Raw genomic sequence first — 17,761 nt, forward strand, 5'->3', positions numbered from 1 at the left:
GGTATGTAAGTGTCCCAGGTCAGTGGGTGGGGGCTCGAGCCGGTTATGCATTGTGTTAGTGAAACGGAACCCCTGGATACTGAACCCAGCCCTTGTTGCTGCCAACTCAGAGGGGCAGAAGGGTTACACAAATAATAAAGATTATACTCTACAAAGTCAGCCATTGCTCACCCCGATAAAAGCCCACTGCATTGACATTCTGACCTCTCTTACACTTAGCTATCTAATCTCTATCAGGTATTTCTAGAGCAGCAATCACAGTATAGGACTTAGGGGCCTTCAACTGGTAGCTAAGGGGAACAGAGAGCAGGAACAGAGCTCCAGACTAGAACTTAGTTAAAAATTCTGTTGATCAGTGTGAACAGAATACAGTATATTTAGTATTGGAGAGGGGTCAAGATTAGCTAATAGCTGTATTGGTTATGCTTGGCTAACAGGAGTAAAAAGTAGTTCAAATTTAATTTTGTCATTGGAGTAAGCAGACAAGACTCCAAATACACGGGGAAGATCTCTTTGCAGGGCACTTTGTTGTTCTCGGATGAAAAGGACTATAAAATTATTATTCTCTATTGAGAAAGATGATCCTGTTTTCAAAGTCAATTTTCAGAGGTGATTGTATGCTGATGTCTTTTTTCTGATTTCCGTGATTCAGTGCACAAACAGAGATAGGCCAAACCCAACCACTTCGAAACCCAACAAGCTCCAATCCTGGATCCAGATTCAGATCCAAACTGTGTGACTCCCACCCTTCTCTACACCAGTAGCAGCTCGGCTGCTTTTTTAAAGCTCAGTGATTTCACATACCTGCTAATCTCTACATCATCAGTCAGGAGGTTTTCCAGTCTAAAAGGCTGGCTGAGAGGAATCTCTCGTGATTGAATATCTTCTTGCCACTCATGGTAGATCATCTTATTACGGAAATCCCAATTGAACGCCCCTTCATAGCTCAGAAAAGCAGCGCAAAGTAGACAGTCGCCTAGCAGCTTCACTTTTTGCATTTTTAACTCCTCTAAGTCATTTGTCCATCTGATAGAAAAATGAATGAATTCTCGGTCAGTTTGAGATCCTTTCTGCAGCAGGGGTCAGAGAACTCCATTTTGTGTAGAACAGCTGCAGCATTTCTAAACTGCGCATGTTTTAACTTCAGGTTGTGGAGAGCCCCAAACCTACAATCAACCACCATATCACAGCAGTAATAGCAGCAGAAAGTTCAGTCAGACCTGGAACCTCCTTCCTTTTAATCTAAAACAAGTGGATTTGCATCATGCCTTTAAACAGTGCTTAAGTGCAGCTACATTTTGCTTTTTTCTTTTCAGTTTAAAAGATTAACTGTGAATCTCAAGTATGCCCAGTAAAGACTTCTGGATTGAAAAAAAATCATATTATTCTTTTTTATTATTTTTCAGTAGCCAAAGTATGTTAGTTGCGTCACAGAAACAAACAAAACACACAGTGTACAATTTTCAAACGCACCAAGGGAGGTGGTGGAAGCTTCATCCTTAGAAGCTTTTAAGGCCCAGCTTGACAAAGCCCTGGCTGGGATGATTTAGTTGGCACTGGTCCTGCTCTGAGCAGGGGGTTGGACTAGATACCTCCTGAGGTCTCTTCCAATCCTAATCTTCTATGATTCTAATTCCCACTTTCAAATGTGACTTTCATTGAAACTTAGGCTCCTAAGTGCCTAAGTCACTTCTGAAAACGGGACAAACTCCTACATCACTTAGGTGCTTTTGAAAATTTTCTGCATGGTCTCTAAATTTACAGTTCAATGCAAAAGATCTCTCTTCTGGCACTAGACTTAACCTTATATTTTCAGATCCCAAGCCAGAGATGAGCTTGTCAGCAGCAATAAGTCTCCTTTCCATGATCTCTGCTTCTTCTTGTAACTGTTGTTTTTCCCTTATTGCAGCTTCATACTTGTCTCCCAAAGCTTTGAGCTCCCTCTGAATAGTCGCCAGCTCTGTCTGTATCTTTTCCAGATCACGTTTACTTAAGTAGTAGTTCCGTTCCAATCTAGCCACCTACATTACGAAAGAAATCATGTGTCGTGTCAGAGGAAGGAGGAGTTTTATTTTTTGATGCAAAATCATTGGTTTTCAACCTTCAGTTAGCTAGTTCATATATGTTTCAGACAATCTGGTAATAAACAGTAGAAGAAGGAAAAATAGGCACTGTTTTTCACCCAACTCCTCTCACCCCATACATGCATAATATGGTCTGAATCTGCAGTCCTGACACAGATAAACAGCTTAGCCCTGATCTAGCCAGGTATGTAAGCACATGAACAGTCTCACTGCACCCATAAGAGTACTGGCTGCCTAAGGAAAAAGGGATTAGGGCCTAAAAAAACATTCAGAGCCAGGACTTGACAAATGCACTTGCCCACTGGCAAGTGGCAAGCAGAAAACCTTCCCTGCTGACCAGAGATGTTTCCTAGTAGTATTGGTAGGATTTACACTTTCATTTTATATAAGAACTACATTGCTAGCCCTTTTTAAACAGGCCATAAAAATGTTTCCTGCTTAGACCAGAGAAATGGATTCAACATACCACTGAGTCCCTCTATGCCCAAATGCCATGCGTATTATTTTAAGTGAGTTTTCAGTAGGCACCTATAACTTTCATCGCTGTTTCCGGCCTTTCCCCAATATCACATTATAAAACTCTTCCTTTTACTTCATGCTTTAATGCAAATAGAAACTGATATCACAGACCTATAATACAATTAAAACAGCAGCTTGCAATTGAAAGCTTGGCTTTGTAAGGTGCTTTGAGGTCTGCTGAGGAAAAACGCTATATAAGAGCTAGGTATTATTATTACAGTGGTTCTAGCAAACACCCCTTTCATGGTTGTTAACACTTTGAAGAGGAGAAACACTGCAGTACATAGAATTGCCAAGTGTTATTTTTGGGGCAACAAATACTCTTCATAGTCCTTTATGTTCATATTTTCACAGTGTACCTTTTCTCTCTTTGGCCTGATTTCCTTAGCTACGTCACAGTAGCTCATCACTGCATCGACAAATTTTAACATTCCCAAGCCTGCTCTGCTAACAGCTTCCATTTCTTCAAACGTCGTGTTAAGATTCTTCAACAGAGCTAAATGTTAACACACAAAAACACGGCAAGTCACTTTAATCACAATGCATAAATCACAAGAGCAACAGCTTTCCTTGTCAATCAAATCTCAACTAGCTCTCTAGTTCTGTGGTATGTGTTGGAACAAGGATGTGATTGATAACCAGTGCAAAACAACTGTACAGTATAAGGTTATGCTGCTGGACAGTAATAAAACAAGCAAGATATTCTCAGCTATTCAAGGACTTTAGACCAGATGACTCCAAGGGAAGCTGAGTGAGATCAGCACTTTGCAGGGATTCCTCAGCATTTCTCAGGATCCAGCCCTTTGCTGGCTAGGTGGCAGTCAAAGGACCAAATTCTCCTCTCACTGCCCAGAGTAACTCCAGTGTGGTTACACTGGATTTACACTGGTGTAAATGTGAGCAGAATTTGGTCTGATTAGTTTGCGTTGCAGCCCACTGCCTTTCCATGACACACTTGTGTTGTATCTTTAACGTTCGTTGTGAAGATTATGTGACAATTATGCTTTCAAAGACGCTAAAAAAGAAACAAAGGCCCTGCTCAACTGTTCAGTTTATGTCTAACCTCCTCTAAGCAAAAGTCACAAAAGATTACAATGCAAATTAGGGCATAACCCTGTGCAGAGAGCAAGCACAGGGCCTTTGTACCAGGAGAGTCCTGGTTAAGCCAACAGTACAAAGCAAGTTGGGCAGACCCCTCACGTTCGCCCTCGGCACTAGGGTGAATTTCACTCAAAGAGAAGAAAGCATCCAGCATAGCTGCTAACATCTGAAATAATATTAATAAAACTCTATATTCAATTCCAAGTGCCTGATTCATTCAGCTGAACAATTTACCTCGGACGGATTTAACTTGGGTGTGAGTAATTCCATCAAAATCTATCTCCATTAAGGATCGCAGGAAATTTGGGTCAGACATCATTCCTTTGGCTATCTTCCAGTTTAATTCTTTGTATCCTCTCATTATGAGGATACATTCACAAACAGTCTGCACCTGTTTAGGGGGCTTAGCAAAGGATCTAGAAAATAAACATGAGGAAGGAAAAGAGACAAAGTACATGATGCTATAAATACATAACTCTTGTTGGAAGAGCTTTTTTCCCAACCAGTGGTATTTAGTGCAGGGGGAGCTGGAATACAGCAATTCCCCAAGATACCTCCTCATGCAAGTGAGAAATACAATCCAATCAAATAAGGAAAGATTTATAAACAGAGGGCTAAAAACTGATATTACATTCATACAACAACGTCCTCAAGGTTTCTAAAGGAGTTCAACCATCAGAGAAATGAAACCCTTAACCATGTTTTTACTGGAGCTTAAAGCTGCATCAGCCTGCAGTAACAGTGGCAGCAGCCATACTGAGCTGGTTTTGGAAATAATCCTCAGGACTCTTGGCTAAACTAGTGTGATCTACTAGGGGAACAAAGGAGATTTTAGGACAGAAAGGTAAGAAGAAACCCATCAAAGTCTGATACTCTGATCTTTCCTTTGAATTGGCAGTTTTAGCCCATCATACAATATTTTCTTCTGGATACTCATCTATCTCCTGTTTAAAGGTCTTTATCATAGTAGGTGTATTAAATGTAAGCATGCTTTCCTATTCAACATTATTTAAGAACTGTGAGGGATGACAGGCCTTAATGCACAGGCAGCATCAGGCCACACCCAGCAGCTCACTGAAACAAGCAGAGAAAAGGAACTAGTGAGTGCTAACTCACAGAGGGCTCCACCCCTGAAGTTCCCAACTAAGGGACACATCCTGCACCCCTAATTGGCTGAGGAGCTCTATATAAACCAGGAAGAAACAAGAAGTTATCTGAGAAACCCCTGGCTGGCTGCTACTATGGGACCCCTCCTGCTTGACTGACTCCTGAACCCTGCATTCCTGCCTGCTCCAGGCCTGGTGGAATGCAATGGGGTGTAACTACACAGTGCTGTGTGTCCCACATGTAGTGCAGAATAAAATCACCACCCCAGAGTGAAAGGGCTAGGATGGCTACTGCTTGAATGTCCCCCACAGACACTTCAGTAGTACTCAGGACGGCAGAAATATATTACAGAATAATTAGAAAGACATCAAATATTATATTGCTTTCCTGGAAGGAAGGACAGGCCTGTGGTTGACTCACAGGACTTGGAGATCCCCAAGCTCTTCCTCAGATGCCCTATGAGACCTTGACCTCTCTATCCTCAATCCCCACATCTGTCTAATAGGAATGATCATGCTTTCTTAGCTCACAGGGGTGTGTGAGGCTGAGGGTGCTAGTGCTTGTCAGGTACTTAGACTACAGCAAAGGCTCCACGGACATGAATTTCTAAGAGTTTATGCTATTACAAATCAGACTTAATCACCTAATCTCTGTGACATCAGACTTGTCAAGCTTCTGCAGCTCCAGTTTAGCAGCTTCTAAAATAGGCATGGCCTCAGCCAGGGATGTCTCAGCATCCTTCTTTTCCACAGCAATGACCTTATTCTGTTCTTCTATCTCCACTGCTTTTTCTTCAGCCAATTTTTTCTTCTCTTCAGCTAAAAAGTGCAAAAGGCAGTATATAGTAAATGGCTTACTAAGATTTGTAGCGAGCTAACAAACCAGTAAAAGTGCACATGGCCTAAAATCAGAAACTACCACTACATCTAGATCACTATTAACTCATTTGGTGCTAGGTCACTGCTATTCACAGTACTCTTCCCATCACAGATAAGTTCTGGAATGCTTAGAACAACAGAACATGGTCTCCTTTTCTACTTTCTTCTTGCTGTTTGTGTCTCCTCTTTCAGAGGGGAAACAGCTCACAAATCCCCTTCTGATCCCCGGCACATTCACTCCCATTGCCTTCCCACATCCTGCCATGCCTTCGGCTCACAAAACTCCCCTTGCTGCTACTGTCTTCTCTCACAATTTGCTCCCCAACAGTTTGGGATGGGATGTGAAGAACAACACTGTATTTACTTGAAACTGCAATGGATGTTACTATGGGCAGACTGCAATTGTACAGGTTGGAATTTGGTCAAAAAACAAAGGTCAACAGTCCTACTCTTGTGCTAAATACTATATGACCATTAATGATACCATGGTGGGACCTTAGGTCAGTACAGACAGAACAAGAGTACCACCTATTGAGTCATCAAGACCTGCGTTCTTTAAGAATTTCCCAGCCTAATACTGACCTGGCCCAACCCAGCTTAGCTTGTGGGACGACAGGAGTTTTAAATACTTGCCTATTGCTGTGTTGGTTGCTATCTCTTGTAACAAGGCCTCACAGGCAGCTGATTTTTCAGCTAAAACAATCTTCTGCTCTGCAAGTTTCTCATTTAGCTCATCCAGCTGAACAGTAGCTTCCTTCAGTTTAGCTAATCCTCCTTCCAGACGTTTGCATTGTGCTTAGTGAAAAAGAGGGAGAAATATTAGTGATTGATGGAGCTATCATACAGTGACAGACACCATTATTTAAAATGTGTCCTGTTCTGTAGGCAAAGAAATCAGTCCTTTTCTTAAAACTGCAGCAGGCCTCCCTTGCTTTTCTGCAGGGTCACAAGTTATTATGGAGCTCCAAAGAGCCCAGGCTCCTTGGTCAGTCCTCTTGTTGAGAGTGTAAAATTGTACGGAGTCCCACAAGAGAGTTTCCCCCTGAGCGTCGGCTCAGGAGTTGCAGAACTTGGCTGACCCATGTAGCCTCTTCTCCTGTGGCACATTTTCTGTGCTTCTGCAGAAGACCAGCTCTGACTGTATGTCAATCACATTTCAATGCACTAGGCACATTTCACTAGCAATCAGAATACAGCTAACTATTCCAAGAGGAACAAAGCACATGTCACTCAGGCATCTCTATAAAACCCTGAGCTGAGTCTGAGATACCAAGTTCAAATCCATATCTAGACTCTCCCAAAGCTCAGGGATGTTTGGACAGGAGGTTCAGGCTTGGGTCCAGATAAAGAAAAAGTGTCACTCAGGGAATAGCCCATTATTCAGGTAACATTCATTTGGGTTGAATTTATTTGATTGCTTTTGCACAGATTTGCCGAGCGAAATGAGTCTGATTAAAACATTTCAATCACATACAGTCTTTTAAAGAGAAAATCTCACCTAAAATGAACTGATTTTTCTCCTCCAGCAATTTTGAGTAAGTATTAATGAAATCAAGATAATTCTTTGGTGTAACATAGTTGCTGCGTCTCAGCTTTTGTAGAAATTTTTTACTGAAATTCCCTACAGATTCGTGCACCATGACAATGTGCTCAATCACAAACTCTGTGTGCTCTGCCGGGATCAGTGGATTTTCCCCTGAAAAAAGGATATGAAAAATAAAACATCTCAAAGCCATTTAAAAGGATGCTAAGTTTCATTTATCCCCATTTTACAGCTAGGGAAACTAAGGCACAGAGAAGTTAAATGACTTGCCCCGGGACAAAGAAAAGTCAGTGGCAGAGTTAAGACTAGAACCCAGGAGTCCTAACAGCTGGTCTGTTCAGAGCACTAAACCATACTGCCTCTAGGCTTGGGAGTTCTCTCTTAACTTTACCAACATATTTTTAAAATGTTCTTTCCCTTCATACCCCCACACCCTCTGAAAAAGGCCGCAAATTTGAGTTTTGAGGAGTCTGGGATATAAGCACCCACTGTCAGATTGAGTTCAGGTATTTGCACTGTAGTACAATGTACTATTTTCCAGCCATCAATTCTTTTCTAGCCTAACTCAACTCACCATCTAAACAACAAAGGACAAGAACTTGTAGATGTGAGAATGTATGATTAGAGCAAATAGTCCACTGCAGTTCAAGACCAACACAACCAGATCTGCAGAGGTTTAAAAACCAGGGTCTGTGCAAGTTTAAGAATCAAACACTTCTTATGGCCCCCCCCATGGGAAGCTGGAATTACTTGACAGCTGTTTAGATATATCAGACCTTTGATGTCTACCTTCTTAGCAGCAAGGAGGGACTGAGAGTGATACTGTTTCATAAGTAAAGCTCCCAAGTCCTTTTCCATTCTCCTTGCAGGCAGCTCCTGTAATCCCTTGTGCATCTGTTACTTTTTACTGCCTCTGGGTGGGATTTTCAGAAGGGCTTAAGTGCCTCCAGAGAGCAAGTCTGGGATCCATGCTTCTGAAAAACCCCATCCTCAACCGCTAAACCACATTCATTTAAGAACCCTGAAAGAGATCTGTTTTGAAGTGAAAACCTGCTCGTTGGTACTGAACCTTGTGCAGAGGACTGCAAACATCCTGCTAATGTTTGTGAGGATGCTTTATTTCACTTACCTAGCCAGAAGATGATCTAACTTCTTGGAAATGCAGACCTGTTAGCTTTGTTGTTTCAATTTGAATTTTAGCAAACTTAAAAATATATTTGGGGAAGCGACATATTAAAAAACCTGGAGTCTGAGAAGGGAGGATTTCACACCTGTCAGGATTTATACAGTCTGAGCAACTGTAAGCAGCTAACACTCAGCTCAGACACCTGCGCTTTTATGAGCCAACAGTGTGCCCTTGTTGCCAAGAAGGCGAATGGCATTTTGGGCTGTATAAGTAGGAACACAGCCAGCAGATCGAGGGACGTGATCATTCCCCTCTATTCAGCATTGGTGAGGCCTCATCTGGAGTACTGTGTCCAGTTTTGGGCCCCACACTACAAGAAGGATGTGAAAAAATTTGAGAGAGTCCAGCAGAGGGCAACAAAAATGATCAGAAGGCTGGAGCGCATGATTTATAAGGAGAGGCTGACGGAACTGGGATTATTTAGTCTGCAGAAGATAAGAATGAGGGAGGGGGTTGATAGCTGCTTTCAACTACCTGAAATGGGGTTCCAAAGAGGATGGATCTAGACTGTTCTCAGTGGTACCAGATGACGGAACAAGGAGTAATGGTCTCAAGTTGCAGTGGGGGAGATTTAGGTTGGATATCAGGGACAACTTTTTCACTAGAAGGGTGGTGAAGCACAGGAATGGGTTATCTAGGAGGGTGGTGGAATCTCCTTCCTTAGAGGTTTTTAAGGTCAGGCTTGACAAAGCCCTGGATGGGATGATTTCGTTAGGGATTGGTCCTGGCTTTGAGCATTTGTTGGACTAGATGACCTCCTGAGATCCCTTCCGACTCTGATATTCTATGGTATCTCAGTAACCATTTTTGAATGTTTTTTTAGTTGTTACACCGTTAGTTTAGACCCAAGAAGCATCCTTAACGTAAGAGCAAATAAAGAGCCTTACACTATCTTAAAGTAAGGAGTGTGTTTCTTGATACCACTGGATATACCATGAGTTTGAAGGTTAAAAATCCCTGACATTTTACTTACCTAAAAAGCACTTGGCAACTGCGTACAAGGCTTGTGGGGGCCAGGGCAAGAACCAGTCAATACCAGTATTGTTGACAAGACCTTAAAACAAATGAATATTGTCACCAAAACAATCCAATCCAAGCCTACCTTCCCTTCTTTTAGCTCAGTGCATTGTTCTTTAGTACGAGATGCAATAAAACTTCTCTTATTTTCACAGCCACTCACAAGCCTACTTTTCTCTGCAAATACCAAACCACAGGATGGAGACAATTCGAGAGTTACTGTACATTCCTGGCTCAAATAAGTTAATTAACTGATTGTTAACTGTCTGACCCAAATATAAACTGACCTTGTAAATGTCAATCAATAATCTCCACTTATGTGTGGTAAGTAACTGTGCAAGTTCTTAATAATGAAACGCACTATAGTGTATGTTTGCCTTGATGCAGTTTAACTGCATGTTTGTCAGATATCTGCACACGCCCACTGGAGAACTTGTACATAAAAGACAACTGCAGACCTGCATCTCACAGGTACACGGGCTAAACACTAAAGTGTTAGATTTAATATACAGACCTGGGAAATTTCTGCAACGCGTTCTCAGGGTATCACCAACTGGTGACATCCCAAGTACAATGTGAAGATTGTTTGCACTCTTATTTACAAAATACTGCCAGACACTTTCTTTAGCAGGTCCAATTCCAGCTTTAATAGCGTCATCTCCAATCTGACTGAGTATAGAGTCTTTTTCATCGTCTGGAAAAAGTGCTGGTACAATTCCTATCACATAAAGACAGAGGAGTCACAGAAAGTTGTCAGTATGGCAAAGAGGCAGCAGGGTGTAGGGAATGAGCATGGGCCCAGAAGTCAGGAAATTCCTGACTTCTAAAATTGGCTCAGCAAAAATTACTCTTAATAGCTCTGGACAGATCACTTAATTAAACTCTCTGTGTTTCAGCCTCCCTATCCAGAAAATGGGGGCAATAATCATGGTACCTTCACATCTTACAAGGATGTTGTGAGGAATAATTACTTCATTTTTGTTTAGGTTTCAAACATAAAAATCATAGCTCAAAAGATTGTCTCTTTCACCAGCGGAAGTTGGGTTGAGCTTACACAGAGCTCTCTGTGTACCTTGAAAGCTTGTCTCTTTCACCAACAGAAGTTGGTTCAATAAAAGATATTACCTCCCCTACCTTGTCTCTCTGATATCCTGGGACCAACATGGCTACAACACCATTAAAATGCATGCTGCATCAGATTTATACACAAAATGTACCTAGTGAATATAATAATCAATCCTCATTTTAACTATCACAAACGAATGGCTACTCTTATGTATTTAACAGCTGATACAGACAGACATCAGGACAAGGTTAGACAAACACACACACACACACACGAGACAAGGAAAGAGGACATAAGGAAGAGAGTAGGTGTGATCTTTGTAATAGAGATTCTCAAACAGGGCTATGGCGCACTGGTGGTTCACAGAGCATGTGGTGGTGGTCTATGGAGAGAGGATGGTCACATGGTGTTTTCTCCTTCTCATTTTAGCTGCTAAATGCACTAAAATATGCTAAAAATACATCTTAAGATGTAGTTTTCCATGCAAGCTCTTGCTGTAGTTTCCATGGGGATGTTATTCAATTGCCAGTGAGAGGGACGTGTCCCTCTGGATTGTGAATGGGATCAAAGATGTCCATGAGACAACCTCTATTAAGATATAGTCCACATTAGGGAACAGTTTGAGAATTCTGGGTCAAGCATCACGGCCAGGGCAAAATAACCATTCTAGTCCACTAAACCTACCCAGGCATATGTATATGGCCATGTGGGGATGCAGAAAAGCTATAACTAAAGCCAAGGTTATTTCAGGCAATATTTAAAGAAACAGTGTTTTTGCCCTCAGACTGAAACATGAACTCCAGCATCAGAGGACACAGTATGAATAGGAAACATTAATATTTAAAAGCTACATTTGTCTGGTGGCTCGAGCAAAGGTACATTTTTGATTGTGCATTGCAAGTATTTACAGATTAGCAATCACTCTTCCTGCATCACCTGAAGTTAACATATTGTTGATGAGTTCCAGAAAACCTTCTTCTGCCACATGGGCATCTGTAAACAGGAAAATCATCGACTTGTTCTCAATACCAAGCTTTATATACAATGTTTTTAAGTCTTCACGGAAATTGTTTTCTCCATATCCTCGACTCAGAACAATTTCAAACACCTAATAAATGCAACGTAGAAATACACTTGAAAGACACAGAATATTGTAGAGATGGTCCAACAACATGATTTTGAATCTGGAACTCAACTTCCCCAGGGTTCTGGTTTGGTCTTATAACTAGTAAACATATAATGTGAAAGTAAAATGGTGACAAAATATTTCCTGCTCTGTATTCTCATTAAACTTTTCCATTCCCACAATCCTCCAGGCTTGGAATCTCAAAATCATTTTGGACTTCTCCCTCTCCTTTGTTTCCGCACCATCTTATTTAGATGTTTGTATATCACTGGACACAATGAGGCCTCGCTGGTGCCTCCGAGAACTACTGCACTACAGATAAATAACAACAGTAGTAGTTAAAGGCTACTGATTTTTCACTTAGATCTCCAAAACCCACCCTGTATTCTCTGCTCCCAACCACAAACACCCAGGTTCAAGACCTCATAATCTTCCATGCCAAATCACTGTAATCTCCAACCTCCGAATGCTCACCTCACCCCTTTCAATCTCTCCAGAGAGCAGCTATTACCCTGATTTTGATTTCACTCATTTTCCCTCATTGTCTGCATCAGGCTTAATTTCTGTGACCTCCCCTTCAATGCTCTACTCAATTTAGGGACCACCCACCATTCTTCTGTCCTCAACCCCTTTCAGTGAAAATGAGCAATCCCACCGACCTCACATCCAGCTGTATATGCAGCCAGTCTTGCCAGGGACTGTTTTCCTGAGCCGCCCACTCCTACAAGCAGGGCATGGCCTCGATCCATCCGTATAACGCGATGCACGCGGGTTAAATGCTCCAAAGCATCATCAAAGAGTACCAGATTCATTTTCGTATTAACTTCATTGTACTCTTCAAGAATCTCCTTTAAAGCCAATTTGTTAGACAGTTAACAAAAGAAATGGGAAATGCTGAAAAGGTTAATAAACAAACATAATGTAATAATTTATTTAGAAGCATTATTACACAAAAGGACATTAAGAAAAAATAGATTATCAGAAAGATTTTAGCATTTGGGATTTCTTCAGCTCATGGAATAGATAGACGGTCACTGATTTCTACTATTTCATACCCAAACCTAGTGGAAAGCCAGTGGAAACTATATGTGCACAACGAGGGGTTGGTTCCAAACAAGTTTACTTCACACAAAGAACAAACAAAAGCCTGCACTGGAATATTATGAAAAAATGGCACTATTTATTTACTTTGGAAATGTTTCAGTCTCGCGGACAAATCTGTTTCAAATCTAATCCAAAATTGAGTTAAACTGAATTACCTACACCTGCCCTTAAATCCTCCTACCAATTTTTCTTGCTTTACAATCAGTATTTTCCTATTTGTAAAATGATTTTCTCTCTCCTTTTGCTATGTGAAAGACTCAAACAAACAGCAGGGGAAACTACAACTCAGTGAGGAAAGAGTGAAAATGATTATATGCAAAGCACTCTCCCATGCACAAAGTAAACAAACTGATAAAAAAGGGGGAAAAGCGTTTCGCTCTCTAATCCTTTTCAGTTTGCGTGCTCTCAGCTGTTATTAGTCACAAAAGGGGGAAGAATTAAGACTGAGATGTGACTTTTCTGTGACAGCGTCCCTTAAAAAAACCAACCCAACATATGTTTATAAAACTTGAATTACATACTGCATGTGAGCCCAGAATGTCTCCAACTTAGGTTTTAGTTAAATGTCAGAAAGCATGCAGATTAAATGAAGTGAATACTACTTTTTTGTAGCTTTTAGTTCGGAAAATTGTCGAAGCCAGAATGTACCACAGGTGGCATGGAATCATAGAAATGTAGGTCTGTGAGGAACCTGGCGAGCTCATCCATCTATGTTAATAGCCACCACCTAAAGGGCAAACTGTTGTCAACTATGGGTATGTCAACACTGCAAATACAAACCCAAGCTGACCTGTGCCAGCTGACTGGGGCTCAGAGGACTTGGGCTAAGGGGCTGTTTAATTGCAGTGCAGATGTTTGGACTTGGGCTGGAGCCCGAGCTCTGGGACCTCCTGCCTCACAGGGTTCTAGAGTCCAGGCTCCAAACCTGAGCCCGAATGCCTACATTGCAATTAAACAGCTCCGCAAGCCTGAGCCCTGCTAGTACGAATCAGTTGGCACAGGCCATTATGGGTTTTTATAGCTATGCCATATTAATTCATACAGACAGACTCAGACACAGATGTTGGTTAACGTGCTATACCTGAAAGAGAGCTTTTGCTGCATCATAGTCCTGGATGTCTTCATAAACACGGGGTTCCTCTTCATTCAGTGCCATTCTGAAGTCTCCAAAAAGAATAGGGTCTCTCATGGCCTGCTCTAAATCATCTTTGTAATGCTCTTGAATCAAGGCTCGTATATGCTCTTGTACCTTGAAGTGTATCAGAGCAAACAGGTAAAATGATGCAAGGAGTTCTGAATTCAGGAACACTAGAAGGGCCTGATCCTGCAAACTCTTACCCATGAGCTATTTGATTGATTTCAATGAAGCTACTGGCACAAATAAAACATGCCGGATCGGACTCTACTAGCGTGAGTTTATCCTCTAAAACCATGCAGTATATACAAGCAGCCCAGGCACTACTGATGCCAGTGAGCTGCACAGGTTTAACAGAGAGCAGAATATGTCCTTATAAAAAACACTATCATTATTCTGGTAAAATCACATACCACCCTTCACTCTTATAGTTAGTTCTGATGTCATGCCACCAGTGTCACCAAGAATTCATTCACTCTTGTAATACATAATGTAGACACATACTGTATACAGCACATACATATGCATATAAATATAAATGCATTTATACACACATACATTATATAGTATTGGATGCAAACATATCAAAGTGTAAGGAGATTTAGCACATCAAAATATTTTTTCTTATTCAAATATTTTATGGTATTACACAAGAAATTGTGAGCTCTCCATCCTGCAACCCTTGCAGAGACAAAATTTCCATTGGGCCAGCGTATAGCTGCCTGTCTAACTTCACAGTTTTTAATACTGATTTTCACCAGTTTATCACAGGGCCTGATGCTAACCCTTAATCAGGTAAAACTCACGATTGGGACTGGTAAGCTTCTCACTACTGCAGAGCAACATTGAGATGATGGTAAGCATGCCAATGAAGCATAGAGTCACAGAGTTTAAGACCAGAAGGTCATCTAGGAGGACCTCTTGTAGATGCATGAGTAGTTCATGGAGTCAGCAGAAGCCTAACACGCATGCAGCACTTCATTCAGCTTTCCAGTGCTACATTTTATATATCTAATGCCTGTAATGCCCACAAGTTTGTTAACATCACAGTAAAATCACAGATTAAATGACCTTTCGGCCGTTTGTGGGTTTGTTCACTTATTCTTTTGTAGATAGCTGCTAACCTTTTTCATGGTTTTTACATCAGTGGGCTATGTTTAAATCAATTACATTGGTGTAAAACTGGAGTGATGCAGCAGTGAATCAGGCCTGCAGTTTGATTTCAAGACTGTAGTGGAACAGTTGTTAACATTACTATTTTAAATTAATTCCCATATTAATATAAATGATTACTAGTAAATGGAAGAAGTTGCTCACCAGTGTCTTGTCTACTTCATTGATCAATCTGTCATGGAAAACTCTCAGGCACTCATTTCTCCAGACTCGCACCATCTGTGCGACTGTTTGGAACCTATATCGAAATTAAAGTATCAGACTGCACCAAATCAGTGGACACAACAAATAAGGTCATGTGGTTAATAGCGCTGAATTCAAATCAGGACTTGTTTCCTTTTTCACTGGAAAGAGTAACTTTATCTTTTTTTACAGTGTTTTTCATCAGGAACAATATCACAATTCAGGATTTTCTAAACTTCTTTATTCCCCTAAGTGATGTATCTACAATGAAAGGCAAAACAGAGAGAACTGCATCTATGCACTGGTTCTCTTTTTTACCTACCTGAAAAAAAAAAAAGAGAGAGAGATCTACATAGCTTTTCACATAGCCCAATCACTGATTAATTTTATCCTCAATTTAATTTGATTAAAACCTCAGTAATCAAATACTTTTACTTTTACCCTGCATTCTCAGCAATGCTGTTCAGGAAGAAGTACTGGTTAATTTGGCTATAAAAAGTTCCCATTTAGGTCCCAATTCAGCAAAACATTTAATCATATGCTTCAATTTGTCTTAGTCAACAAATCACTTAAGCACATGCATGTGCTTAAACCCCACTGACTGAAGTACAGGCCTAAAGTTTTGTGCTTAAGTACTTTGCTGAACTGTGTTGGACTGCTGAATCAGGGCCTTAATTATTAAAGAAAAGGCCACAACACTTAATGGGATGGAAGAAAAAAGAGTCAATGATATTCAAAGATGCTTTACAGACATTAGCTACTGGCTTCATTAGCACTGCCGTGCACTATGCAACCTGGAGGTCAGGTGGAAAACAAGATAAACCATTAATTTACTAAAAGCAATAGGATGCAGCTTGACTGAAATAAGAAAAAGGCATTGCACTCAAAATGAAGATCAAAGCTGTGGCACAGCAGAAGTCGGGTAGCTGAAAGTAGGTATTGACACAGCATCCATAACCTATGCCATTGCAGATAGGCAAAGGCATATTGATATGGGTTGACTTAAATGTCAGTCTTAAACAGGTCATAACTGAACAGCTGAGAGTTACGCTCGAGCAAAGAACTCTCAGCTGAGATAAAGCTGGCAGAACAGACTCCTGACCAAGTGCCCCTCTTACCCTGGCATGGAGGGTGTGTCAGGAAAAGAAGGTGATGTATCAGAGCACAGTGATCCTCAGATGGCATACAGTTTCTTAGGGACTATATGCTGCTGGAAGTAAATCAGAGAAACTCCTAGACTTCTCTAACTCACACCACAGCTGAGAATGGTCCAGACACCCCCTTACTATCAGGAAGCTGTATCTGACTCCATGATGCCCAACTCTCCTGAGCAAAGCACAACTCAGCTGCAGGAGAAAAGCTACCCCTTATTATCTCCTATTTATGTGACTGCTACATGTGAGTGTTTTCCAGATAGCAAAACTGCCTCGCACTGGGCCAGCTCATAAATGAGTGTAGTTCCACTGAAGTCAATATTTCTAAACATTTTTTCTCCACTTACCGCTCTGGGGTTGTAAGAACAAGTCCATTGTAGACCCTGGAGAGATCACGCAGATTAAAAATATAATGGAATTTGGAAGGAGTTGGGGGTAGATCCCGGACAATCGCTTTATAAAGTTCCAAAGTACAGACCGTCATCTTGTCAGCGATCGCTGCTACAGAGTCATTAAAAATCTGCAAACACGAGAAAGGCAAGACTTCTTCACGAGACTGATCGAGGAGAAATGTGTTTCATCAAACATACTCCACTTTCCTACTTCTTTACCCCACTTGATAGATTTAAAATAAGTCAGTGCAAGATAAAATGTTCTTCAGAAATTCAGTGTATAATGTAACATGTGCATCTGACATTTAGTCTAGCTATTTTATTATTTAGATTGTAAACTCTTTGGTGCAGGGACCATCTTTTTGTTCTGTGTTTGTACCGCACATAGCACAATGGGGTTCTGGTCCCATGACTGGTGCTCCTAGTCACTACCACAATACGGATAATAAATAATATTCTCATATATAAAATTGCAATTTCATGTGCTCAGTGATGCAGTTTAATGCGTTATATTTAATTTTCTGTGTTTCTTTTCAAGTCAATATTCTGTAGATCTTTGTGCATTTACAGTAACTGGCTACAGACAGCTTTGAAAACCATCAATTTACAAATTATCTTCCGGCTTAAAAGTCTATTGCCCAATATGTATCAATTCAGCACAAGATGATCACTCTTTACGAATGTTTTACTAGCAACATTCCTTGTGCAGCTACAAAAAACACTTACTTTATAGAGAATTTCAGGGTGGGTTTTCGTTTCTGATTTTAACAATACTTTAGTATTTATATTATTTGAAGACCAACAAACACATTTAAAAAGCCCACTACAAGGAGAAAGGAAAGAGAAGGGAAAGGAGAAGAGAAAAGTGTATAAGGTTCTAAAATGAATAAGAATGATTAATGTGGAAAAGTGAAAATAATATGCAAAACTGTTTGTCAGCAGCAACGTGGGGCTTCATCCAAACGTCTATACTGAAGTCAACAGAAAGACTCC

The 17,761-nt window shown here is 40.8% G+C and overlaps 1 protein-coding gene across 1 annotated transcript in view; it reads right to left on the reverse strand.

The window, feature by feature from the left end:
* The window catches only part of DNAH10 (dynein axonemal heavy chain 10), a 99,016-nt gene that overhangs the window by 21,875 nt on the left and 59,380 nt on the right, over positions 1–17,761 (reverse strand). Inside the window, exons 48-61 of the mRNA XM_050923436.1 lie at positions 16,724–16,896; positions 15,184–15,277; positions 13,813–13,980; positions 12,287–12,475; positions 11,438–11,609; positions 9,950–10,153; positions 9,392–9,472; positions 7,188–7,385; positions 6,323–6,484; positions 5,455–5,629; positions 3,939–4,120; positions 2,963–3,099; positions 1,804–2,021; positions 805–1,026 (exon numbers count right to left, since the gene is read on the reverse strand). Of these exons, the coding sequence (XP_050779393.1) occupies positions 805–1,026; positions 1,804–2,021; positions 2,963–3,099; positions 3,939–4,120; positions 5,455–5,629; positions 6,323–6,484; positions 7,188–7,385; positions 9,392–9,472; positions 9,950–10,153; positions 11,438–11,609; positions 12,287–12,475; positions 13,813–13,980; positions 15,184–15,277; positions 16,724–16,896 (2,375 nt within the window). The remainder of the gene's footprint in view (positions 1–804; positions 1,027–1,803; positions 2,022–2,962; positions 3,100–3,938; positions 4,121–5,454; positions 5,630–6,322; positions 6,485–7,187; positions 7,386–9,391; positions 9,473–9,949; positions 10,154–11,437; positions 11,610–12,286; positions 12,476–13,812; positions 13,981–15,183; positions 15,278–16,723; positions 16,897–17,761) is intronic.

Source organism: Gopherus flavomarginatus, chromosome 15 (genome assembly GCF_025201925.1).
Source record: "Gopherus flavomarginatus isolate rGopFla2 chromosome 15, rGopFla2.mat.asm, whole genome shotgun sequence".
In the NCBI taxonomy this organism is placed as follows: domain Eukaryota; kingdom Metazoa; phylum Chordata; order Testudines; family Testudinidae; genus Gopherus; species Gopherus flavomarginatus.